Genomic DNA, 26,056 nt, shown 5'->3' on the forward strand with positions numbered 1-26,056 from the left:
TAAAAGTTTGCCCTTCAAGTGAATTCCAAAACTTTGAGACTTGTCATAACACAGCATGAGGCAGAGATGAGAGGATTCCTCTCACAGTTTCAGCTGTAACTCAAATCACAACAATCCCCCCTCAGAAAAATGTCGGAATTTAAAATTACGGCGGGCTGGCAAGATTGCGAATCAATTAAAAGTTTAAGACAGATGAAACAGTAAGCAGACATAAAAGAAGACAGAAATAGAAAGGAAAATTATATGAAAGGAATAGCAGAGGTATGGAATGCCTTTTATACCAACACTGAGGACTGAGCGCAATAGAAATGTGAATAACGAACCATTAATGATAAAGAAAATGGTTGAAAAATCAAAAACTGAAGTTCTCAGGAAGAACTAAAAAGGTCTGTGTCTCCATCTGCTGGATATTATTCAGAGCAGCAGAAACACTACACAGTGAAACTGGAACCCGACGAAGAGGCCTGCAGTAAAAATACCTTTTGAAATCATAAAGTGTTGGGTCTGTGTCGGACAAAACACGAAAGGCCATTGCACTGAAGGTTCACTTTAGCAGAGAATATGTGAATATCAGGGCTTTGGTTCTGTGACTGTTTTTAATCATTTGCAATAAATGTCTGTAGCAAAATATATCACGAACCAATGAACAGATTTTAATAGAAGTCTCAGAAAGTAATCATTGGATGTACAGATGATAAATTAGAGCGAAGACTGAGCCAGGCCTTCTGTCCAACATCAGTGTCTGACCTCACAGATGAGCTTCTGGAAGAATGGTCTAAAACTCCCATAAACACTCCTAAACCTGTGGAAAGCCTTCCCAGAAGAGCTGAAGTTGTTACAGCTGCAAAGGGTGGACCAACATCAGATTAAACTCTATGGATGAGGAATGGGATGTCACAGTTCAGATGTGTGTAAAGAGAGATGATCGAATACTTTTGGCAATAAAGTGTACAACAGTATTTTCAAGGTTTGACTGAACCACTGGTTTCTATAACTCTGTTCCTTTTTATCATAAGATGATGATCTTACTTTAATACTCTGACATGGAAGGTGGCGGTTGATATGCATTCCTTCAAGAAATGCAAGGCTTTTAATCTTTTTCTGAGGCGTTAGATTACACAGCAATATAGCCTTTGACAAATAATAATAATTATATTGATACATTTAAGTCATTAAAGTTGTAAGTGATAGTATCTTACCCTGAAGTTATTTATCATCTAACGCTGAGATAAGAAGCTCCTTCATTCCTTTCATTCAAGACACAAGACTTCAGTTTGTACCACCTTACCTACATTACCAGCAGTGTTTCAGCTTCAGGCCGTCACTGACACACACACACACACACACACACACACACACTCACACACACAAGCTCCAACATGTCATCACTCTGAGAGTTTTGCTCTGCTAAAAAGGATTACACCATTTGACTTTTTTTCCTGCTAAACTGCTTAACCAATTTGATTGAAGAGGAGAAAAAATAAGTTCACGACGAAGGCAGATCAATCTGTAATATTTTGGATGGCTGATTTTTGTTGTGGTTGTTGAACTGGCGATGGATAGATGAGGCTCATTTGAGGACAAAGAATGGACAGCTTGGAAAATACATTAATTATTGCTGTCACGCTAATAAAAACATTTTTAAAAAATGTGTTTTTAGAAAGGTAGATTTGCACCATTACTTCACAATAAAAAGGCCTTCAGCCTTTTCTGTGTGGAGTTTGCATGTTTTCTCTGTGCTTGTGTGATTCTGATTAAAATGTTGTTATATATCCCGAAAACACAAAGCGCCGTTTTGGCACAATAACAGAACGCAGTCAAACCAGAACCAAATCGAACCAGACTAACTGAAACCCTGGTGAGACAAAAGACAACACAAACAACGAGCCGACGGGAAATAACTCAACGCTGCGATAAATATGCTCTGAGAAAGCAGCTGACAAATGAAGAACGTGTGAATGATAGCTGGTAACAAAACCCAGATGTGCAAAACAGGAAATGAGGAAAACTGAACACAAAAGTTAAAGGAATAGTTCAAATCTTTGGAAGTAGAGCTCTGGGGAGTTGTTATCAATAGTATCTTACTTGAAATAGAAACTGATAAATCCCCCAAAATCTGGAAAACGAGGCAGAAATCCCCTTGAGGACGTCAAGCAGAGTGATATCACTTTTCCATTAAACGGTTATTTTACATGAAGTCTGTGGTTCTGAAGACCAGGTCGGCTGCAGCTTATAAGGATCCAAGTGGAACATGTTAGGTGTGACCTGGCAGGGAAGCTACTTAATGAGAAGCTGAAGCATCTAAAACTCCAAAAATGTTATTGTGATTCAAGCAAGCATGACTTTTAAAGGTCCCCTGTGAAATTTTTGAGACTGAAGTTGTTTTAAATCTGCTTTAGAACTGGCCTTGGTCAGACTAGCTGTTAACTTGTGTCTCCTGAAAGGAAAGAAAAAAATCAAACTTCTTCCTGAGACTCTACATTATTAATACTAAAAGCCTGTAAAAGTAGACATTGACTACTAAATTACAACTCTACAGCGCACCACTTCCAAAAGCCTAAACCATCTCTTTAAGTTCAAAACCTAAGCTACAAAAAATAAAGAACTAGAAATAAAAAATTACAAATAAATAAATACAATTAAAAAAAGAACACCCAAAGGATAAAAAGTCTCAAATATAGCTATGTCAATTCTTGATATTTTTAATTTGCAGTACATGGTTACTCCCGCAGCATCAGGAAGTGCCTCTGGCTGCACTAAAAGTGCTACAGCTAGCTGCTGCTGCCAATATTTGTACATGCAAAAAAAACAAATAAGTCCATGTAACTAAATGTGAAATGTGAAGTTGATGAGAATGCATTATAAATCAGCGTTTACACAAAAGGCAGTGAAATCTTTAAATTTGGAGTTGTTTTTATGACAACTTGAAATCCACTTTGTTCCTTGGATCAGCTTGGCCCAGGTTGGATTAGCTGTTAATGCATTATTCTGGTGAAAATTTACCTCCGTTCATCTAAACTGAGGGTGCTCAAAGCAACAGGTGAGATATTAATTGTTCATAACTTTACAACAGAACTCCACTTCAAAAGAATCAATTTAAGGAAAACCCTGGAAATAAAACATCAATTATTTCTTAATGTACAAAATCTAGAAAACAAAATACAACTGTAATAAATATAATAATTTACTGTGCATCGCAAGAAAACCTGGTTTTATTTGCATGTGAATGCGTAAATTATGTGTAGTAATCCTACACGACGACAGTGGTCAGTTATTGATGTGGTTTTATTTTTAAGGTGTGACAGTATTCAGGTGTGATATCGCTGCTTATCAGTCAAAGGAACAGAATAAGGTGATAAGAGTTGAGGTCAGGCCTCTTTCTTTCCACCTTTAACAGAGGAAAAAAAAAGTGGGGATTTCATCCCAGCGCTCCATGACCTTAATCTGCAGGATTAGGCCACCAGGAAGTTCACTCCAGGGTATCCCTGCCTGTGTACAGCCACATATTTATTAGCATGTAGGTGCTTTCGTTCATTTTCTTCACTTTTTAGTTTCTCTTTTTTTAAAGGGAACACTGTGTTTTCTTTTGTTGCCAACAGAGGGGTGACTGAGTTTGACAGCCCTGGTATTCAGGGCCACATGTGCTGCAGCAGCCGGCTGACGAAGAGGGAGGGAGGCGCCTGTGGGTTAAGAGCTAAAGCCGCTTGGGCCAGATGAAGACGGCTCCCAGGCTCTCTGCCAATCGAAGCCCAGCCAGCAACCCACTCTCACTGACAGGGCAGGACAACGGTGAGTTAGGTAATAGCAGCGCTCTGTGTTCGGGCCGCCCACAGCAGGAAACGTGTAAAAGTGGATCTCTACATGGAAATTAATGAACTGAGGGTTGGAGAATTAAGCTGCTGTGACAAATGTTGTATTTTGTTATTAGTAAATTCAAAAGGTCCCCCTATTACAAACTGGGGGTAAAAAATACAACCTTATCCTTTTATCTAAATAACCAGATGTTTCCTCATCAGTTAATGGAGACCACAGCAGAGGTAAGAGAGTGAAGACTGAAAATAGAAACATTTGCTAGAAATCATGATTTTAAGTGTAACCAGCGCCTCCTAATGTATTTATACCACTCCCACTTTGACTGTGGGACTTCCAGTTCATACTCGGTACAGATGTTCCTGTACACTATTCCAGCCACTTGGCTTCCACGTACCCTTTGCCTGCCTGCAGCTGCAGGACTGTCTCAGGGGTGTCTTTGCCCAGCCTGCATCTTGGGTCCTGTCTGGTGTGGTTGACTCTGGCCTCTGTGCTGTCCTTCAGTCCAGCCCTTTCTAGCCACTGGAAGGATTTGTTGATATCAGCCACTCCCTCAGTCTGCATGCCATGCAGGGTGTTATCTCTCCATGATGGTTCCTCCTCTTCCACAATCCAGGATTGTTTCGTCTTGCACAGGGCCTCTGCCTCCTCCGTTTCACTTGGTGTACAGTGTACATATATATGTGCTGTATAAATTTGTATTAGGAAGCCAGTAGCTAGTGTCCATCATATGATAAAGTATGTTCAAACACCTGCCAAAACACTTACATTGCCTACCCAGATATGGTCACGCAGTATAATATTACATAACGTCAAGCAAACAATGTGAAAGTATTAAAGAGCAGACACACCTCCACCACCACTTTCTTTTCATCCATTCAGCCCCTTTAGTGTTTTGGCCATTATATATTTACCACAAGACCAGTGGTGTAGTTTGTATGGGACATGAATAATGACCTATGAAAGCATATATAATCCACAAGCTTATAGCTTGATACGCTTTATATTTAACCGACTGGATTGTGAGTTTTGTTTTTTTTTTGTAATTATTTTTCTTCTCTAGCTCAGTGGCCTAGTGGTAGAGCGTCCACCCTGAAACTGGGAGGTTGTGGGTTCAATTCCCAGCTGGGTCATACCAAAGACAATAAAAATGGGACCCATTGTCACCCTGCCTGACATTCAGCATTAATAGCTGGAATTGTGGGGTTAGATCACCAAATGATTCCCGAGCGCGGCACCGCTGCTGCTCACCGCTCCCTCAGGGGATGGGTCAAATGCAGAGAACAAATTTCACACACTCAGGTGTGTGACAATCAGTGGATCTTTCTTCTTCTTCTTTCTTTATTGCTTCATGGTCTTACATGCGCTCTTCCTTTAGTTTACCACTTTGTCCACCCAGTTCTATCCCATCCTGTTCCCTCGCTCTTGTCTTTTCCTTTCACTAGCTTTTATTTTTATTATTGTTACTTCTTTACTCTCAGCTCTGCAATGCTGCATTCCTCACATTTTGCAATTTTATTGAAGCTTCAAGTCCTTTCAGTGACCTCAAGGGCACAAGGAACAGTGCAAATACCTTAAATACTATTCAGTTATATCTTAATAAAACATTGTTGGATTTTTTAGTTTGCTAAAAGTTCCTGTAATTAATTGGGTTTTTTTCTGTCTTTCTTTTCAAACTAAACATAGATATGAAAAATGTGAATAAAAAGCCACCGCAATCACAAATTTATCACCTTTAAAGTTACTCATGGTGCTTCTTCTTCCTCTGTTTCTTACCATTACGAGTTTTAAATAAATACCTAAAATGAAAAAGTTGGCTCCCACGCACTCCGGGAGTCCAAAAGTCTGCAGACAGTCAGTTCAGTCAGTGTGTGGGGCAACAGTGAGAGTTCACAGAGTTATAAAGTGCAGCCTCCAGCTCTCCCACAGATAATACGCCGTGACCGCACAGAAAAGTATAAAAGAGAAATGTCACATGGGGGGTATGTAACACAAAGAAGGATGAATACACAGTAATGAAGTGGAATCTCCTCTTCTGTCTGAAAAGCACAGGAAAGGAGATGTATAATCTCAGGAGGCAGTCGTTTGTCGTCTGCCCGTGCCTCCCCTCTGTCTCTCAGTCCCTCTCCATCCATCTCTCATCAGGATGGATGATGGTCAGCGTGCATGACGGGGAGGAGAGAGGGAGGGAGGAAGAGGAGGGGGTGGATAATACCTTCTGAATGCATGATGGATGCAGTCACCATGGCTTAAACTGACTGGGGGTGGTGGGGGGTGAGTGGCGTGCAGAGTCCGAGAGCGTGCATGTGAGTGACACGGAGCACCAGCATCCACTCAAACCGTGCAGCAGCTCTCAGTCTCTCTGGGCTCCCGGTGGTGAGAGACAGAAATCAGAACCGACAAGTGAAGCAGCGTTCAAAACGCAGCTTTTTTTTTTTACATTTCGTCTCTTTTAATTAGCCGAGTTTCCAGCGGCAGGCAGAAATACTGCAACTCTTTTGTTTCCGACCCACTCTGACTTTTTCTCAGCCAGTCGAGGAGGAGAGGGGATGTTGAACAGCATGACGGACTGCGAGGAGGGAGAAGGGGGACCCAACAGCCAGGGTGAGTGATAAACCTGTCCCAGAGTGAGGAGAGTGGAGTGTCTGTGCAGAGACCATCAGGTTCTGCCTGTGTCGGAGCTGAAAGGGGTCGCACATGTGTCAGATGTGTTAGGAACATCAGCTTTATGACACATGTACCTGGCCCTCAGGTATCACACCTTCTGGAGCTCCACGTTTTCTTCATTAGACTCACGTTGATCAGTTTTTACTTGAAGACGCTCAGGAAATGTGACTCTTTACAGCTTATTTTGGGTCTTTGTATGAATAAGACGTCTTGAAATCCAAATACAGACACAATCACATTCATACACAGACAGATTTTTGTTTGATAATCGGGAGGCAAGAAAGAGTGTAGTGAAGTAAAACACCTTCTGATGATTTTCTCTGTTTTAGTCGGTCATTCTGCGAAGGAAATTCAGTCTTGAGTGACAAGAAGTCATTTTTCATTCTTTACAAAGTGTAAAACCAAACTAAAACACTGTTCAGATACGTTCACATCTCATAAAAACAAACTGCTGTTGTGTGATCTGATAGCTTAGAGGTGGACTTCCTGTGTTTTCAGGGGTGAAACTCATACCTCTGTCATATAATGTCACTAATTCTTTTTACAAATGAAAGTAAAATATCCTCTTGTTCATTAAGTTCTGAGTTGTTGAGCTGAATTTTCTTGGGGTAACCAGTCCTGGACAAAGTGCTAATTGTTTAAAATTTACACAACTTAAAGCTGATTTTCTTTAAATGAGGTATTTTGCATAATTGTAAGATCTTCAGTATTTATCTAGTTTGCATTAATATACCACGCATGTCCCTTGTTTTATATTTAGATCTTTTATATATATATATATATTTACTGTGGATCATTCTGAATCACACTCTCAACCTTTACTTTCAAGTTTAGTGCAGAATTTCTTCATTTCTAATTCCTCTTTTAACAGCAGTTTTTTTTAAAGTAAACAAATAGGAAGATGATGCTGATTAAGACCCGAAAGTTACTTTTAGTTTTTGTTTTTAAACAATGATTTTACACGAATAAAGAGTGACATTCTAGGTGTCAGTGAAGGCACACGTGAGTGTGATCACATAATGAAGAAAGTGCACAGAAAAAGAGCACATAATGATTCTTAAATGCAGAATCACACTCCGCAGAACAACCATTTTATTAGAGCTTAGTGGGTTTTTTAACTGTGAGCCCAGCACCTACTGGGGTAAAAAGAAAACATCAGCAGCATTTCCTAAAACATGAATGAAATACAAATAAATCTTTGTATCTTACTTCCTTCTCAGCTGGATGTTTGGCTCCATTCAAAGAAACAGCTCTGAAATAAGAGTATCTGTCAGGATTTGGGGTTTTGTTTGAGTTATTCTTTAAGTTTCTTTTGAATTGGGTTTATTGTTTCATGTTTTGGTAGTTCTGTTTTATTTCTTTCGTTTTATGTTATATGTCTTTGTATAGTTTTTGCTCCTTGTGCCCTTTGTGTTCTTGTCATCAGTCACTTTTCCTCTGCTCAGTACTCATCAGCCCGCCTCACCACCCACACCTGTCCCTCGTTTCTACTTCCTCTAACCCTCAGTCTTTAAAACCTGGTCATCTTACTCACTGGTTCATTGTCACACTTATGTGCTGTCTGGTTTCCTTGTGTCTCGTCCCCGTAATCCCTGCAACTCTGGGTTTAGTAAGTTTTTGGTATTTAGCCTCTGTTGCTGCCATGTCAGTCTTTTGTTTTGTTATTTAAATAAACTAGTTTGTCTTTTGGAGCTCCGTCTTAGTCTGCATGTTGGGTCCAAACCATCAGTCAAACTTGACAATCATTACTTATATTTTGACTTGTGTAGCACTTTACTGATCAAATAGGAACAGATTTGAACTCTTCTCGTCCAGTAATACCTGTAGCTGAAATATACAATTTGATAAGGAGGAAAATTGACAGAGACATAAATGGAGACATATAATCACTATTTTTTTTCCAAAGATGATGACATGTGAATCGACACTTCAGATGAGTATAATGACTGTATGCATGAAAAGCATCTAATTTAGGATCATCTGGATTACTTTGTTAAAGATTTTATGAGATGTTTATTTTAAAACATCAAGTCTATTTTAAACTGTTAATTTGTTGCCTAACATTGTTTTTATCGACACAACCAGAGAATCGATTTGTTCTGCAGCTGGGCTCAACAAGCCGTTTCTAAATTTGGGACTGCATGTACGTACTTCCTGGTTCTTTTCACTCCTTTCTCAATTACTTTTGCAACCTAAACACAGGATCTAAGTAAATAAATAAATACAAGAAAAAGATTATTGGCAAAGTAATCTTTTTCAGTCACGTCTTACGACCCGGGCTGTTGGCGTATTGTCCTGCAGACAGCCCTCTCTGCTGGTGTCGTCTTTTATCTGGAACCCTTTGGGGTCTTTAGCAGAGTCTGTAAGGACAATAAAGACTTTGTTGTCTCAGACTTTACTGAATATGAGTTTCAGTGAGTTTGAACATTTTATTTCTTACATTTATTGCTTTGTTCTGAGATTCGCTGCTGTCCACCTTTCCAATGTTATTTTAGTTTGTGTTATATCTTATTTTTCTGTTCTGCTAAGTTTTATTTTATCAATTCAGTTTCAGCTTTTTCAAGTAATTTTTGCAGAAAAGTTTTTCTGTTATTTTTGTGTTGTTTTTTTTCTCGTTTCTCAATGTCTCCTGGATTTCTTGCATGGGTCCTGTTTCTGTCAAAGCTACAGTTTTGTGCAACAATGAAATGATATATCTGTATGCTGTCATTTCTTTTACACCAGGGTTTAAACTGGAGCTGCTGACAACAAACCACTGCTTGTATCATCTGGAGCAGCTGGTGCAGGAGATAAACGGAGGGCATGTCAATGCCAAAACTTTGGCACAATTTACTCAGATAATGACGTCATGTGTGGGTAATCCAATTTCAGAGAAGATTTGATTATAAAGGAGACATATTTTGCCCTTTTTTCACAAGGTGACACAGTCTTAATGAAACGTCTGTGGGTTATAGCAGAACGAGCCACTTCTCAGCCTGGTCTTCACGCCGCTTTTCGTTGCAGCCAATTCTGGTGGATGGACTGAGCCTGAATATTTTTATTCTACTCTATTTCACATACACATCAGTCTCACTGCACATCATCCAGGTGGCACAAACAATTACACCATACAGGAGAGCTTTATTTAGCTCAAAACTTAAATAGTAAACCTATTATTTTTATGTGTTGAGTCCATAGAAAAGGGAAAATTTGTGTTTTAATACAGGTTCTGAGCAGGGTTTGTCTGTAGGTTTTAAATAATAAGGTATAGTACACTGGTAATTAGTTAATTTTTAAAATTCTGTCAATCTGATTTAGTGAAACATGAGTAAATGTCAGCCTATCCATTAAAGTTGGTTTCATACATCTGCCCTCACTGTCAGAACCACAGACCGCCGAGTCGGATTTAATCTGCTCGCCAGATGTTGTCAGCTCATCCACTGGTGTTTGAATCAGAAACTATTTGCCTGATTGCCCATACATTAATGCAGATTGTCCACCATTGTGATTTCGCTGAGGGAGTGTCACTCGACACGTCTGCATAGATGCGCAGCTAGTGGGCGTGACACTGCACTATTTGCACCAGGGTTACAGCTGTAAACCGTTAAAATACAGAAAAAACTCTCAGATGTTGTTGCTTTCACATACTGTGTGTGTTGTGTTATCATGGGTCAGGGACACGACTCACTGGAATAAGAAGCGACTAGGAAATTTAGAAGAAAGCCAGAAGTTGTTTAATGCTTTGAAGTCTTTGCTCTGATATGTTATTAATTTTGCAAGTTTTCCACATCAGTAAACTGAGATCTTGAAGCTGTCCACGTGGTTGTGTTCATGCACATTTTGAATGAGAAGATTATCGTGGCACTTATTGTCAGCATGGTCACATATCTCTGGGCTGCAGAGGGACCTGGAGGACCCTTGCTAACAGGACCATCGGCGAAACTCACGTCACACCGGTCCTGTTGTTGAGTGGAGGCTGAAATGCTGCAGCTGGCTCTACTGTTCAAGATAAACTGGAAAATGTATCATTTGAAATACCTTTATATAAACTTAAGAGAAATGCTTTTTATTACACAAGTCAAGTTGGCACCTGAAGAGCCGAACATTTTCCCAGATTGTGAATTCGCAAAACTAGATATAAGGTTTTTGTATAACTAAGGTCAAGCAGGTGTCCCCTTTGGACTAAAATGTTTGCAGATGACTCTAGGAAGCAGGTGGGAGAGAGCCTGGAGAGGTGGAGGTTTGCTCAAGAGTGAAGAGGAATAAGAGTCAGTCGGAAAAAGGCTACGTGTGTGAATGAGAGAGAAACCATTAAAACAGTAAGCAGTATAAAGGTGGATGGGTTTGAGTACCTGGGTTCAACCATCCAACCATTCAAAGCAACGAGCAAAGCACAAGAGAGGCGGAAGACAGGTGGAGTGTCGGGGTGATTTGTGACAGAAAGATATCTGCAAGCGTGAAAGGAAATATTTACACGATGGTAGTGAGAGTGCTGCAATTTCTGGTTTGGAGATGGTGGCACAACAAGGCAGGAGGCAAAGCTGTCTTGTTGTGGCAGAGATGAATATGTTAAAGCAGTGGTCTCCAATCCTGGTCCTGGAGAGCCACTATCCTGCATTTTTTCCTTGTTTCTCTGCTCCAACACACCTAATTTGAATCAATGAGTGATTAACAGGCTTCTGCAGAACATGAAGAGGTGATTTAACCACTGAATCAGGTGTGTTGGAGCAGAGAAACAAGGAAAACATGCAGGATGGTTGCCCTTTTCTACACTACATTTTCTAAACTACTTACTACTGATAACTATTTGACGAAACATAACTTTAAAAATGACTAGATTATCCCTTTAATTGGTCCTTATGGATGTCTCATTTGTCTCTATGTGGTCCTGTGATGGACTGCTGACCTGTCCAGAGTGTACACCAACTCTCACTTGTAATAACAAATAATAGTAATGAAAATTTTAAAATCTGCTTACTTTTTTAAAAACACTTATTCCTCCGACCTAACTTTGCATTTTGTTATCAGTAGCTGATTGTAGTTAATGAAAACATCCAATTAGCATTGATGTGTGGCTTATTTACTGACCAAATTTATGTCAGATCTTTTAAGAAAATTATTATTTGTATTAACATTTTATATTTTATGGTTAAACTGTTGAAAATATTCAAGCGTAGCAAACACAAAGAGATAAAGGTGAGATTATTGACAGTTAATCAGTGGATAAAAGGGCTGGAAAAAATATGAAGGAACACAATATTCTGCAAAAACCTACATACTATGAGTTGGTTTTTTTTTAATAGGTACGGATATCTTTTCAGAGCATCTTCTCTCCATACAAACTAACAAATACAAGAGCATGGTGATCTCATTATCAGCTGAGCTAAAAACAGAGAAGGCTAATTTTCGCTCAAACAAAGTGCTGATCTCCCAACAAACGGGTCTGCTGGAGCAGCAGAAGTGTAAATTGATTTTATCGGCAAGATTGTTTTAATCTACTTGAAACGTTTACATCTGGAAATGTTCAGGCTGGTTTAAAGTTTTTAGTTACTAATTTCTCTAAGATCAGCGTTTAATGGAGACAAACTCATATTTTTGTGCCTTGGAAGAAGTTGAATGCTGCGAGTGAGTACAATAAATACACAAACACTATTTTTCTGCTTCTCGTGTTATAGCGAAGCTTTGCTAGATAAGCCTAAACAAAACCTACATCAGAACGATCACTGAATAAATTTAACAAAAACCCTGAAATACAGAGCTTGAATGTTTGACTCCTGGTTGTGTTGTTTCCCACAATCTTCTGTTTCTGGAAACTACACACTAAAACTTTTTGTTGAATCTGTATGCCCGGTGCATTCAGAGGCATATTGATCAAACATCCGTGTGCGTCTGACACTGTGGTGTGATCTAAAATAGTCTTAGAGATATAATAGGAATGTCATAAAATATTGTATTAAGTTACATAAAGACCAAGTCCTGACAAACTAAACTTTTGCTAAGTGGCTCTAAATGTTACTATATAAGTGTCATTATTTTAAATGTGCCAAAAATAAAGAAATATCAGGTGGTCAGTCACTGCAAGATGTGAGGTTTTAAAGTCTGTACTAATATACTGTATATAAAATGTGTTTTTAGAGGCATTTCACTTTAATTTAAAAAATAATGGCTATCTAAGAATGAAGCAAACGTTGGAGGTTTTCTTTTCAGAGATACTGAAAATTATTTTCTGACAGCTGTCAAAATCTATACAAGCATAAAAGAATCCATAAACTACTTTAGGTTTTCAAAACAAAGTGAAGCAGGGATAGACCAAACTAACAGGATTTACATCCCTACAAAACTAAAAAACAAGTTTTGCCTCAAACTGAAATGAACTTTATATAAATCTTCATGGGTTAAGATGAGAACAGAGGGGCTGGTGTGCCGAGCAGAGACTTACAGATCAGGAATATAATCAAACTAACTTTGACTTTACGCTTAATGCATGTCTGTCAGACCCGTTGGAATTAGTTTGTTAGCATCCGATGAAAAATGTTGGTTCTTTCCATTGGGTCTTATCATCGAAATGCTCCATGTGTTTCCCTGAATTATTGGAGTTTTCTCACTTTAGGGAATTTAACACGCTGTAATTTCAGTTTCACCAACAGAAGATGGTGTTTCATGTATTTATTGTGTGTATTTTATTTTAGATTTAAACAAAGGACTCAAAGACTGAGAGCTGGGAGGTTTATTTGAACAATCAGAACATGGTTTTAATCAGTATCTCCTTCTGAGAGAGTGACAAAAATCACACTTACAGTATATTCCTTAGTAATTTCTAAGGCAGTAATTAGACCCAGTTAACTCAACATTGCACACAGACACTGTCTTCACAAACAAGCATGTTTTCATTTCTCTGGTAGACATTCTGACTCCAAGCAGGGAGCATTTGATGAATCATATTATCGATTATCATGACACTTCAGCTTCATTTACCTTTACCCGTCCTCTCTGTCTGCATCGAACCAAAACCCTAACATTCAATTTATCAAATTCACATGTGTTTTATTTTAATGATAGCTTCAGAGCCTCACTCTGGGATGGAATTAGATCAAATCTTAATATCCTAATGTTGGTAAAACTGGGTGTACAGGATGCTGCTTTAGAGGTCTGTAAACAGAGATCCACATGTTAAAGTAGCAGGTAGAGTAAGTGCATGTTGAAAATGTTGTCTGACCAGCTGGACTCAAACAGGAAGCTGCAAATAGCCCACAAAGTTTATTTAAATTAGCTTTGACAGTATTGGATAAAAAGCCAAATTTGTATCATCATTGTCAAACTAGTTTTTAAACCAAATGTGATTAAAGGTACAGATTTTATACATGTGTACAATTTATTTATTGTTATTTTCATGGTTTGGCTCCCCATTTTTGACTAATTTACTGAATGAAATCTATCTATCTAAAAAAAGCTGTTCAGGAATTGTTGGACAGAATGAAGGAACATTATGGTTTATGTTCTCTAAACCGTTAAAACTATGGTCACTCAGTTTAAATCTTATTAAGAATCATTTCTGTTGTATTCTGTACAGAGTTTTAATTTAGGAGTGTTCTGACTGTGTAATTTTATTAATTATGAGTTTTTTGGCACTAGTTCTGCTTCTAGTTTTTTCGCCACTTTTTGTCCCAACAACGCATCAGGCGTTAAAATTAGCCTTTGTGTCTAAATCTGGCATATTTGCTGTGCCTGATGGACTGAATTATTCATGCTGATGAACTTGCATCATTCCCTTTGAAGAAATGGAGAAAATAAAATGAAAGATAAAATATAATGGCTGCAAAAAAACAAAACAAAAAACATGAAGATCATGTCTGAAGAAAGTTTTGGCTTGTCCATTCTGGGTAAACAGGGCAGATGTTCTGTCCTTGTTCCTGTCTTTATGGATTTTTTCTTTTAAATTTCATTTTATTTTTCATTTTTCACCTTTGCCCCTAAGAAACTGACATGCAGGCAAAGACAGCAAAGTGTCGATGAGAAGATGGAAGTAAATCAAACAAATAACTTCGTAGAATCAACCTTAATTCCTGGTTACAGTGGCTGAGGCGAACAGGCAGCGAGACTTTCGTGTGACACGTCTCTCTCACTTGCAGAGGTTAATTTCTGCGTTCCTCTGTAGCCTCCAGCAGCTGCTGGATAATCCCCTTGAGCTCGTGTCCTGTTAAGCTCTAAAAAGCTTGTATGAACTGTCCATTTTTTAATAACCGTGTCAGCTCAAGGGTACAAATCTCTGGCCTTTCATCTGCACATGGCCGCTGTCAAGCAGCATCTATGGCAGCGATACAAAAGATCAGCTTCTGAAGCGAAGACCTGTTTCTGAGCTGATAACTTCTCAGAAATGTTTCACGCAGGCACAGCAAATGTCATGAAATCTGACATGCAAGTGCATTCGTTTAGATACTATTCGAATAGTGGATTGAAGCCTGATGGTGCTTTTCTTTATTTAATATTTTTGTTGAATAAATTTCCAAACACCAGTGGCTAAACTGAAGTCTCAGACCGTGACAGAGACTCCATCATGATCTACAGATCAGTTACTCTTCTTTCGGACATTTTGAGGATTGGAGCCCTAAAATAAAACAAAAACTAAAATAATCACTTCATAGAACCTGTTGCCTCTGGTTTTCACAACTCTTCTCATGTAACTTAGTAAGCCCCAACTTGTTCCTTCTATTTCCAGTTAAAAAAAGGACTTCCTGTCAGTCTCCCCCACCTCCTCTTTTAACTAACGAGGCTTCAGCAAACAGGTAACCAAAGGCTGCATCCCTCAAGTCCTGCGTCAGGAGTTTGAAGGATTTGTTTTAAATGTCTAAAAGTTCCTACTTTCAGATGCTGTTATCCTGCTGGTGGTGGCTTTTAGAGCTGCCTCTTCATTGCTTCTCTGGAGTTACGACTAACTGGTTTCCAGAGATGTCTGTCGTCCCTGAGCCAGTTTCCCCCCTGAGGTTTATCCCTGTTTGATGGGAGATTTATTTTCCGTCTTTATTTTTAGAACTTGCTCAGATTGTTCTGAGTTTTTTTATTTGCGCAGATGGCCTTTTGCAGTGAAGTGGTGTTTTATTGATAAGACCAAATTTAATTCAGTCTAAATGAAGATAATGATTCAACATTTCATGAACTGTTTGTCACAAAAGTAATGTTAGATAAATCAATTATTTCGTCTCTGTGACCCAAGCTTTAAGGATAAATAGTTGTTTTGATTTATTTAATTTTATCCTATTTTAATAGTGATTTTTTTTTTTACTTTGTCTGTATGTGGCTCATGTTGATCAGCAGTTTTTTATGGTTACAAAACTTAAACCCCACAATCTTGTTATAAAAATCTTTGATTGTGAGATTTCATTTTTGATCGTCTTTTTCAACACTTTATTGAAAAAAAACAAAAAACAAAAAAACATGTTCAGTTACTCTTTTTTTTTTTACTTAATCAAAAGGATTTTTTTTCTTTTGTTTTGTTCCCTTTTGTGATGTTTTATGTCTACAAAGATTGGCCAAACTTTGCTCGGAGGGATCAGAGCTTATAAGCTCTAGCTAAAATCCTAAAACAGAACAAGACCAGCCCGGTTCATCAAGCCCCTCAGGTGCAAGACTGTCTGACTTCTCCTCTAAAAACAAGGATGGCCTACCTCCGCTGCAACTCTGCTCTGCAGTCAGGTTTTGTTCTGGGCCCCAGAAAGTAATAAACACAACAAAAGAGGTGGTTTTTTTATATAAAAGAAAGCATGGCTGAATTTAATAAAACGGATCTGCTGCAGAGTGAGTTATACCGTAAATCGGAAGAACGAGTTCTGCACGGCTCTTTCACTCTGAGCAACAAGATTTATGAAAAGAGGAGTGAACAGCAGAAACAACTGTGTCCTACCTGAACAGGATTACCGTCCAGACAGACGAGAACAACTTTAATCCTAATATATTGTCAGGAATTATGTTTTAGATGGATGTTTTTGAGCAGAATGTGCACCCTCAGGCATGTGGGGGATTGTAACTTTAGGTATTCCACAGCTTTTTACTTTTTTTTTTTTACTCCAGTTTTGCAGAAAAGCAAAAACAAAAAACAAGAGCTTCAAGTTACCAGCTCCGACAGGAGGGAGGAGGTTCATCCAGCCTGTTTGTAAAAAGTTGAGATTAACTTGCTATCCGCTGATTGTAATTATTACTGTTTATCCTCAAAGTGAGGCCGTTTCATGTGTTTACTCATTTACATGAAAACATTAACTTCCTAATTAATGAATCAGAAATGTTTGATTGATCCCCGTCTGTACTTTTCTCCACCTCAAATAAGTCCCACTTTGCGATGGAGCCATTTAATAACGCCTCTGAGTTGGTGCATTTTTTGATATTTCATGATGTAAAAGCAGTGGACACTCAGTTCAGACATAAAGTGGCATTAGCTCTATAAATCAGCCAAACAAAACAAAGGGATTTTCAAGATTTTGCCAGAAAAAGAGATAATGGATCACAGAAGTGATCCATAAAGCCCCGTCAGAGACGCTTCTGTCTGTCGCACACTTTGACATCAGATTAGTCCGAGCTGGAGGGAGGGGTTCAATCATTTCAGCATCTTTGTGGAAGTAAAGTTGAAGCTTTTTAGGGTCATGCTGCCAAAAGGGCTTAATATCAAAGTCCTTAACAGTGTATTATGTAAATTTTGTGAAAACATTTGCACAGAGGGAGGTCTTCATGATGAGACAATGAGTAACTCTGTTAAAACGTTAAGGACAAGCTTCACCAAGGCAGGATTGGTGAACTGTAAAAGTTACCACACACAATAAAAAACAACTCTAAGATCTCGCATTCTTGAGATAAGTACAAAGTTTTTTGTTTTTTAAGAACAAGGAAGCTTGTAAAGGGCAATCCTTAAGGTGAACTATAATGCAGTATTTGTATGGAGAATATTTTCTGCCTTTGCATTGAGTGATGCATGCATATAGAATAGAATAGAATTAGATTTTTAAAAATAGCATCCCTCTTGGTCACATTAACATTCTTAATAATGAGAATTAAAACTGAAAACATTTACATTTAAATAATATTAATAAGAATTGTTTATTATCTCTATTTCTAAAATTTGTCTCATAGTTAATAGTATTATTAAGTGCAGGTCCAAAAGCCCTAAATTAATAAATACAGGACTCCTTGTGGAAGTCTTACAAACTTGCCTTGTAATATCAACAGGACGATCTGGCAAACAACATTTTTGGGCATCTAAAATAAAACTTATAACTAATAAAAATATAATACATGTATATTATTTATAAAATGTGAGTTTCTCTTTTTGACTAGGCAGATACCTGCAACACATACCCATTCTGACCAATAATTGTTAAGTCAATCACTCTAACTTTTTAAGAATATATAGATATTTTCCTCTTATTGTTTACCAATATAACTGGCTAAACTTTTAAAGACTCGTTCAAGCTGCAGTTTGTTTCACCTGAGTGGATTTGTCATGACCAGCCACAGGATTTGTGGAGGTATTCAGCAGCAGCAGCAGTAATCTTTCTGACTTTGGATGAAACCATGTCAGCTCTCAGACTCAGGAACCTGAGATGACAGATTTATAGTCTGAACCTTGTGTTTTTTTAAAGCTGACACAAGAAACAACAACACAAAAAGCAGCTTGGTTTCCTCATTTGTTGTCATTTTTGGTGAGCATTTATTCATGCTGGGATAGAAATCACAGTTAAAACTCTTAAAAGAAATAATGTCACCTCGTGAGTCACACAGGTGATTCTTCACCCCAGTAAAGAGAGAGAGAGAGGGGGCATTTTTGCATCATCTACCTGATCCAAGATCATCTTCTCATAATACAGTGCAGAAACTGAGTGGTGTTTCCGCTCATTGGGTTTGTTTTGTCCAGATATGGCAGTCTGTCCTATGGCCAAACGTCTGCATTTTGGATTTTCTACCTGTCCAAAGAGAGGGACATGTCGTAACAGTTCACCTTTGCTAAATAGGCCGTACTGTGAGGTTCTTTATAGGGGGAAAAGCTTTCCTCTTGCAATTTTAAAAACAAAATAGTTCTCATTTAGTCCTTTTCTGATTGTACGATCAAGACCTTTACCATTTGGTAAGTCATCGGAGGCCAGAGAGACTGAAATGAACCTCTGGTCTTATTATTGACCATTGAGACGTTTTGCCTTCTAACTGGGAATAAAGTTTCTCACTCTGAAATGATGGACTCCAGTTTGTTTGGAAGTGGTTTTTCAACCCTTCCCAAACTGATGGGTAAGATCATTGCTCATGTTTTTTTCTCATTGGCATCACGTTAACAACCGCCTAAAGCTTCTTCACCATTAAACCAGCAAAACATGGGGTCTTTGTAGAGGTTTTCACTCTAGCTGGTTGGTGTTTGTGTTTTTTTTAGGTGATGGAAATCCCAAAGAGAGCTGCCCTTTCATCAACAGCACTGCAGCCACTAATGTGGAAAAGAGTCAGCAATACGACATCAAGAGCATGGCTCTGTTTGAGGTGGGGACGGCGCTCAGTGATCCACACTGGTATCTGGTGCAAAATGGGTTCTTACCGGTGCCAGAAAATGTGAACGCGTGAGAACGCATTAAAGTTGATGCAAATGTGTCATTAAATTTCAGGTCTAGTCTAACCATGTTGCATGTCTGTGCTGCAGGAGGAGATCGACACCAGCCCGATGGTTTCCTCTCTGCTCAGCACCCTGGCCAATTATTCCAACCTGCCGACTGGAAGCAAAGAGCACGAGGAGGCTGAGAATAATGAGGAGGGGGCACGTCCCTCTAAAAAGCCCGTCAAGGTAGAGCACCGCGGGAGTGTCGGTGTGAATGGGTGGATGACAAACACATTGTGAACTGATCTGTAAAACCTAGATGTGACTCAAAGATGACGAAAGAGTGTCATCAAACTCTTATACGTTTAGTGTAAAGGGTAAAGGATCCCACAGATGTTTCAGTTTTATTTACTTTATGTTGTTTTTCAAAGTGTAGGCACGAAACTAAAATTTATCATAGAAATAAGGCAAGAGTGCACGCAGTATTTATAAACTGTGACAATTAAAACAATCTAAAATCCCACTAAAATCAAAAACAGGTTATGAAAACCTCATTCAGCCGCTACCAAACAGATTATTTAGTGGCTCGTGTAGAGCCGTTTTGAGTCGTTGTTTTTAGCCAAACTCCTCTGTTGTGTACTGAATGTCCTGATGAGAGAGAGCATCTAAATTCTTGTTTTGTTGTTGTTGTTTTTGTTGCTCAGTTCAAAGGATGTAAAATAAATCCCTCGGCATAAACGTCTTTAGAAAATGCCATCCTGATTTTATCAGAGGGCTTAAAAAAGGACAGCTCTGTTAAAGCTAAAGACAACAAGAAGAGCAGACCAGAATGCACAAAAGATGCCTGATGTATCCATAAAAGTCTGATTACTTGTTTTTATGAATATGCAGGAATTGTGCATGATGTGAATGTGATTTTAGCAAAAGACAAATAAGTACCAGTGTGTTTTTTGTTGCAGGAACTTTTTTTACATTCAGCAGCTAAAATAACTATAACTATTGTTGTGTTTTGTTCTATTTTCATCCATTTTTAGGAGCGGTCACTGACATGACCTCACTTTAACCATCTCCAGCTGATCTGTATAAATCCAAACACTGGCTCCTTTGGGTTTTTTTAGAATTTAGGTTATGTTTTGTGTTTTTCAGGCACCCCAGCTGGGTACTTTGATGGGAGTGTACTTGCCGTGTATCCAGAATATTTTCGGGGTGATTCTCTTCCTGCGGATGACTTGGATGGTCGGGATCGGAGGCGTCTTCGGCTCCTTCATAATCGTCTTCATGTGTTGCTCTACGGTGTGTAAAGCTGCAGATGCTCCTGGTTCTGTGATACTTCTGATTTAACGTTTTTAAAAAAGACAAACCCACTCTGTTCACTGTTGAAAGGTTGATGGTTTCATGTCTGGCTCCTTCAAGTCAAATTTTATTATTGCTTCTAGTAGGAACTTTAAATGTTCATTAAAGTGACAGTTCAGGTGCTCAAAAGAGGGGTTCTGTGGAAAAGTTATGAACAATTTATTTCTTTTAGATGTTGTAGATAGCTCTGTGAAAAACCTCGGTTTAGAGAAATACTTTAACTCTAATCAGATTACCAAGCTGACAGGTTTTTTAAAACTAAATGGATAGTTTGGTCATTTTTGAAGTGATGTTCTGTCTAATAGTTATTAATAGTTAGGACCTTATTAGCTGTGACGTCAGCCATAGAGCACAGAGTATGAAGGGCAGAAGTCTTCATTCAGGCTAAGACAAACAAGTGTTATATCATTTTTCAGGCTTATAAAACAACTCTTCCTCAAAAAAACAATATTCTGGTCCGGAGTGAAAGAATTCTACATTAGTTAATATTAAACCTCAACTCCTTTGCAATGACACCATTCTCTGTTACTACGTGAATGTATGTGTGTGTGCCGAGCATAGACTGTTTTACGTTAGTGGTACTGGGAGGCTGGTGAAGGTGTCAGTCTAAGAACCGCAACAAACTAAACACTGTCATGCAAAGGCGTAAAGGTTTTAATATTAGCTAATGTAACGTTCTTCCACACCGGTATGTCGTTTCTGGGAAAGAGTTGTCTTAGAAGCCTGAAAAACTGGCACTCATTTGCCTAGTCTGGATGAAGATTTGAGGCTCTTCCTCCATTCTTTGTGCTCTGTGACTGATGTCATGACTGATAAAGTACTAATTATTGACTAATTAGGTCCCTGACTGCAAAGGTTTTGTCCCCACCAGATTTCAACTCAGTGTGAATGACTATTATGTCACAGTACAATCCAAAAAGTCTCTGTCAGAAGTGCCTTCATTGTTCAAAAGATGTTTCTTTCTAAATACTTAAGTAACAGTCTGCCTTGCTGCTGGATGTTAGTTTCTACTTGTTTCTGCAGATTGGTTAAATTGAATCCCTCCCCCCGTTTGCTGCTGTTTGTTTTTTGTTAGACCATGCTCACAGCCATCTCCATGAGCGCCATTGCAACTAATGGAGTCGTTCCAGGTAAGAGAAGAGCTGAAGTATTACTGTGTTCAGGTGTGACGGATCAACGGGCTGAACCCTGTGTGTGACTGTTTGTGACTCACAGCTGGAGGTTCCTATTACATGATCTCTCGCTCCCTGGGACCCGAGTTTGGTGGAGCCGTGGGGATCTGCTTCTACCTGGGAACCACTTTTGCTGGAGCCATGTACATCCTTGGCTGCATTGAAATTCTGCTCGTGAGTAAACTTAAACTGTCTAATAACTTTTTGTGTGGGCTTTGTGTTTGTTTCTTTTAACTGACGCTCTTTCTTCAGGCATGTTTGATGAAATTCAGAGTTTAAAACTGTATGCTGTGACTTAGTACAAAAACAATAAGAAAAGACATTAAAAACTTTAAATGGTTTATATTTTTAGTGAAGTATGAGTTAACTACACAGTTCATATTGTTAAAAAAAATATGAATTATAATTTCCATTATGATCTTTAAACTACTGTACAAAAAAATATTTTTATGGAAAATTTTATTTATGGTAAACCCCAATATTTATTTTAAATATGTAGAAATGATCGAGTTTTTTTTTCTCTCTTAAGTTTTGAGAATTCGCTCACTGTGGCAATCCCTGAAGAAGGAAGCAGCTGAAAGAACAAAACATTCATTCATGTGAACACAATGAACCTTTTTGTTTTAACTTTTTTTTTTTTTTCAAACGTCACCCCATTTTGCCTCCGTTTTATCGTTCCCTCTTCCACTTCCTCCCTCCACTTCTACCCTTTTTTTGTCCACTCTTTCAGATTTATATTGTGCCACAGGCAGCTATCTTTAAAATTGAAGGCCTGGAGGGGCCCGAGGCAGAGATTGCACTTCTCAACAACATGCGAGTTTACGGCACAATCGTGCTGAGCTTCATGGCCCTGGTTGTGTTTGTCGGGGTCAAATATGTCAACAAGTTGGCGCTGGTCTTTCTGGCCTGCGTTATCCTCTCTATCCTGGCTGTTTACGCTGGAATCATTAAAACCGCCATCGAACCTCCTGTCTTTCCGTAAGTGTCTCTAACTTGTCTCACATGAGGACGGGTTATGGCACACCATGACGATTTATTTTGTTGACTTTCTTTGCAGGGTCTGTCTCCTTGGCAATCGAACTCTTGTCTCTAAATCATATGACGTCTGTGCAAAAGTGATTGAAATAGACAACGAGACCATCACCACCAAACTGTGGAGGTCTTTTTGTGATTCTGACTCCCTTAATGCCACGTGTGACGAATACTTCATCAGCAACAACGTCACAGAGATACAGGGCATCCCAGGGGTGACCAGCGGGATCCTGGCAGGTTGGTTTACAATTTAAAGGACCTTCTGAGACCAACCACAGTGTAGTTTCAGTTTTCGAGGGGTTTCTTCTACTTCATTCTCAGAAAACCTATTTGGCAACTATCTGAAAAAAGGGATGATCCTGGAGAAGCGCGGCCTGGTATCCAACGTGGATCCTGACACTCTTCCATCCAACACAAACCGCTACGTCCTGGCTGACATCACCAGCTTCTTCACCCTGCTGGTGGGCATTTACTTCCCATCTGTCACCGGTGAGTCCCACAGGAACGATCCAAGGATAAAGCTTTTAGAAACCTACATCTCCTGATTAGGCTGAATGAGCAACATCCATCGAGAGCAAATCCCGTGCACATTTGCTTTCCTCATTTAAAGGCAGTATCGGTTTGGTTTACGAAGAAACAGAAAAGTGTACATTTTACAATGAGTTCACCACATCAGGTCTTCAAAGTGTGACACAAGTCTTCTTGCCTAGAACAAAAATCTTAGAAGATGACCAGTTCTTCTGGTATCTTGACATAAAACAGTCAGTTCTCAGCTTAAAAATCCTCCAGTTCAACAAACACCAATTAGGTATTAAGATCACGGCTGTTATTACGGGTGTAGGATAACACTGGGTAAGTAATCTTTTAGAGAAACTTTTTTCTCAAGGAAATGAGTCGAAACATCGTCCAACTGAAAAATTAAACCTCAAATTACAGCCTCAGCATGACTGAACCAAAGAAGTTCCTTCTAGAGATTTTATAAATAGTTATGTAAAGAAAGTCTTGGGAAGACAGAGTCAAACAGAACCATCAGTCAGGTGAATCTCACACTGTACTGACATGACAAATTCTTCTATTTACATTGTAAAAGTAAAGGTTGTTCACTTGTTTGGTGCTGGATTGACTTGTGGACTATTCATAGACAGTATTGATGCTCCCAACTTGTTTAATATCAATTATATGTATCACTTTCCCATGGTGAATAAGTCACTTCAAAGCTTTTAGCTGAGTATCATTTTGGTGATACTGGTTATAGGAACACTAAGGTGTGGTAAAAAGAGAGAAAATTGTTTCCCATCCTGGTTTAAAAGCACAAAGCTCCTAATGATCTATTTTTTTTTTTTTTTTTACTCACAGGTATCATGGCTGGCTCTAACCGCTCCGGCGACCTGCGAGATGCTCAGAAATCGATTCCAATCGGCACCATTGCAGCCATCACTACAACCTCCATTGTGTGTATCCTCCACTGCCCTGCAGTTGGTTAACACAGCAAAAAGAAAATCCTAAAGTGCCAACTAATCCTTATAACGGTAGCAGATTTTCTCTTTAACTGTAATTTCGCAGACATGTCGTGTGTGATCCTGTTTGGTGCTTGCATAGAAGGAGTGGTGCTGCGAGACAAGTAGGTCCGATTGATTATGGAAAATTTCAGATCAGTCTTTTAGTGAGGCATCTTGTGTATGGTACAAGGTCCACACCTGTAGTGCCTTTATAGCTCTGCAGGGTCTACAGAGTGCTTTATAATGTTTCTCGTTACACACACTCATCAGGGTGATCAGTCAGATGGAGACAGGCCTAATTTACCTACTCATATTAGAAAAATGAAAAATCCCTGTCACTAATAATGTTTCAACTGTTAAAAACTGAATAAGCCAAGTATCTTTGGTGGTAAACTGTGTTGTGGTTATGAAATGTTGGTTTGATTTTCTAAGACATCTAAATGTGTGCTACAGTGAGTGAAATCTTACAGTTTGCATTGCTCAATATTAAGCATGGTCCAGTTAAAATAAAACAAAAAGTCAGTGTGGTATAAAAAGCAAAGCAGGATGTACTGAGATGGCGAGAAAGTCGAGAACACTTAGCGTCAAATGATCACCTTTTTCTTCAGGTTTGGTGAGGGAGTTAATGGTAATCTGGTGATTGGTACTTTGGCGTGGCCATCTCCGTGGGTGATTGTATTCGGCTCCTTCTTCTCCACCTGCGGTGCAGGACTCCAGAGTCTGACTGGAGCTCCACGTCTACTTCAGGCCATCTCCAGAGACGGCATCATCCCCTTTCTGAGAGTGAGTTTGTGTGTGTGGTAGCATTCTAACACACAAAACCTCTCAGAGTCACATCAAATACTAAACTTTTGTTGAGGCTTGTTTTAAAATCCTGCTTTATGTGGATTACATTTGTACAGTACTTTTGTGTTGTTGCAGGTTTTTGGACATGGCAAAGCCAACGGGGAGCCCACCTGGGCTCTCCTGCTCACAGCTAGCATCTGTGAGATCGGCATCATCATCGCCTCCTTGGATTCAGTCGCCCCCATCCTCTCCATGTAAGAACAGCAGAGTTTGTTCACATTACAGGTGACATCCAGTCCGTCGGCGTACTTTTCTCCTCTGATCTTTTTATCTTTAGGTTTTTCTTGATGTGCTACATGTTTGTTAATCTCGCCTGCGCGCTGCAGACTCTGCTGAGGACTCCAAACTGGAGGCCGCGCTTCAAGTTTTACCACTGGTGAGTTTGAACGTCACCACTCACTTTCCAGATGTGTAAGACGAGGCATTTCCAGCTTTCCCGGGGAGATTTGGGGGGATTTCTTTGCAACAGACATGTATGAGTGAGAGCATTCCCTCAATATATTATCATTTATTATGTCACGGCCTTTTTATCACCCGCCACAAAAAAGTTGAAAGGCGGAAGAAGATGTTTTTGCCCGTGTGCATTCATTTTCCTGTTGTGTTAGCAAAATACCTCATGAACCACTGAATGCATTTTAATGAAACTCTCAGAAAGTAGTCACTGAATTACATCTGCGTCTGATTATCTTTTGGAGTCAACTGAATTCAAGATGGCATTCATCCTCACTGATTTTAGAAAACAGAAGATGACTGTGAGTCAGTCAGTTTTACAGATATTGAGCTAAAATGTGGTGTAGTAGTAGATGAGTAGATGAGAGTCATCCCCAACTCCCACTCTGAGTGTAACAGATCAGGTGAGACAGCACACTTCATTTTCAAGATTTGACCAAAAGGGCCCTAACTCTGTCAGACTTTTTAAAGAAATTAGTTTAATTTTACAATCTTTACAAATGTTAAGCTAATTTAGAAGCTCCAAAAATTTGCCTAATGTTTTGGATATAGACTTTAAAACTGTGGTCAGTTTGTGACTTTTCATTAGGGTTTTTTTTTGTCATATAGGCACATAAAGACTTAGAAATATTTCTTTTAGTTCACTAGCTATAACAAGTATCGCAGAAATCCAAATATGATTTATACTT

General features: G+C 39.0%; 1 protein-coding gene across 2 annotated transcripts in view; it reads left to right on the forward strand.

Annotated features, from left to right (window-relative positions):
- Positions 1-26,056, forward strand: part of slc12a5b (solute carrier family 12 member 5b) — a 48,138-nt gene that overhangs the window by 9,920 nt on the left and 12,162 nt on the right. The window contains exons 3-16 of one of the 2 annotated variants that reach the window (XM_025004447.2): positions 3,600-3,789; positions 18,860-18,963; positions 19,121-19,261; positions 20,162-20,308; positions 21,444-21,498; positions 21,584-21,714; positions 22,271-22,518; positions 22,598-22,809; positions 22,894-23,061; positions 23,929-24,027; positions 24,136-24,193; positions 24,680-24,854; positions 24,993-25,111; positions 25,195-25,293. In XM_025004447.2, the coding sequence (XP_024860215.1) occupies positions 3,714-3,789; positions 18,860-18,963; positions 19,121-19,261; positions 20,162-20,308; positions 21,444-21,498; positions 21,584-21,714; positions 22,271-22,518; positions 22,598-22,809; positions 22,894-23,061; positions 23,929-24,027; positions 24,136-24,193; positions 24,680-24,854; positions 24,993-25,111; positions 25,195-25,293 (1,832 nt within the window). In that variant the 5' untranslated portion in view covers positions 3,600-3,713. Of the gene's footprint in view, positions 1-3,599; positions 3,790-6,102; positions 6,415-18,859; positions 18,964-19,120; positions 19,262-20,161; positions 20,309-21,443; positions 21,499-21,583; positions 21,715-22,270; positions 22,519-22,597; positions 22,810-22,893; positions 23,062-23,928; positions 24,028-24,135; positions 24,194-24,679; positions 24,855-24,992; positions 25,112-25,194; positions 25,294-26,056 lie in introns of those variants that run through there. The other variant, XM_017409667.3, reaches the window with a different exon arrangement.

Source organism: Kryptolebias marmoratus, linkage group LG8, assembly GCF_001649575.2.
Source record: "Kryptolebias marmoratus isolate JLee-2015 linkage group LG8, ASM164957v2, whole genome shotgun sequence".
NCBI classification, from domain to species: domain Eukaryota; kingdom Metazoa; phylum Chordata; class Actinopteri; order Cyprinodontiformes; family Rivulidae; genus Kryptolebias; species Kryptolebias marmoratus.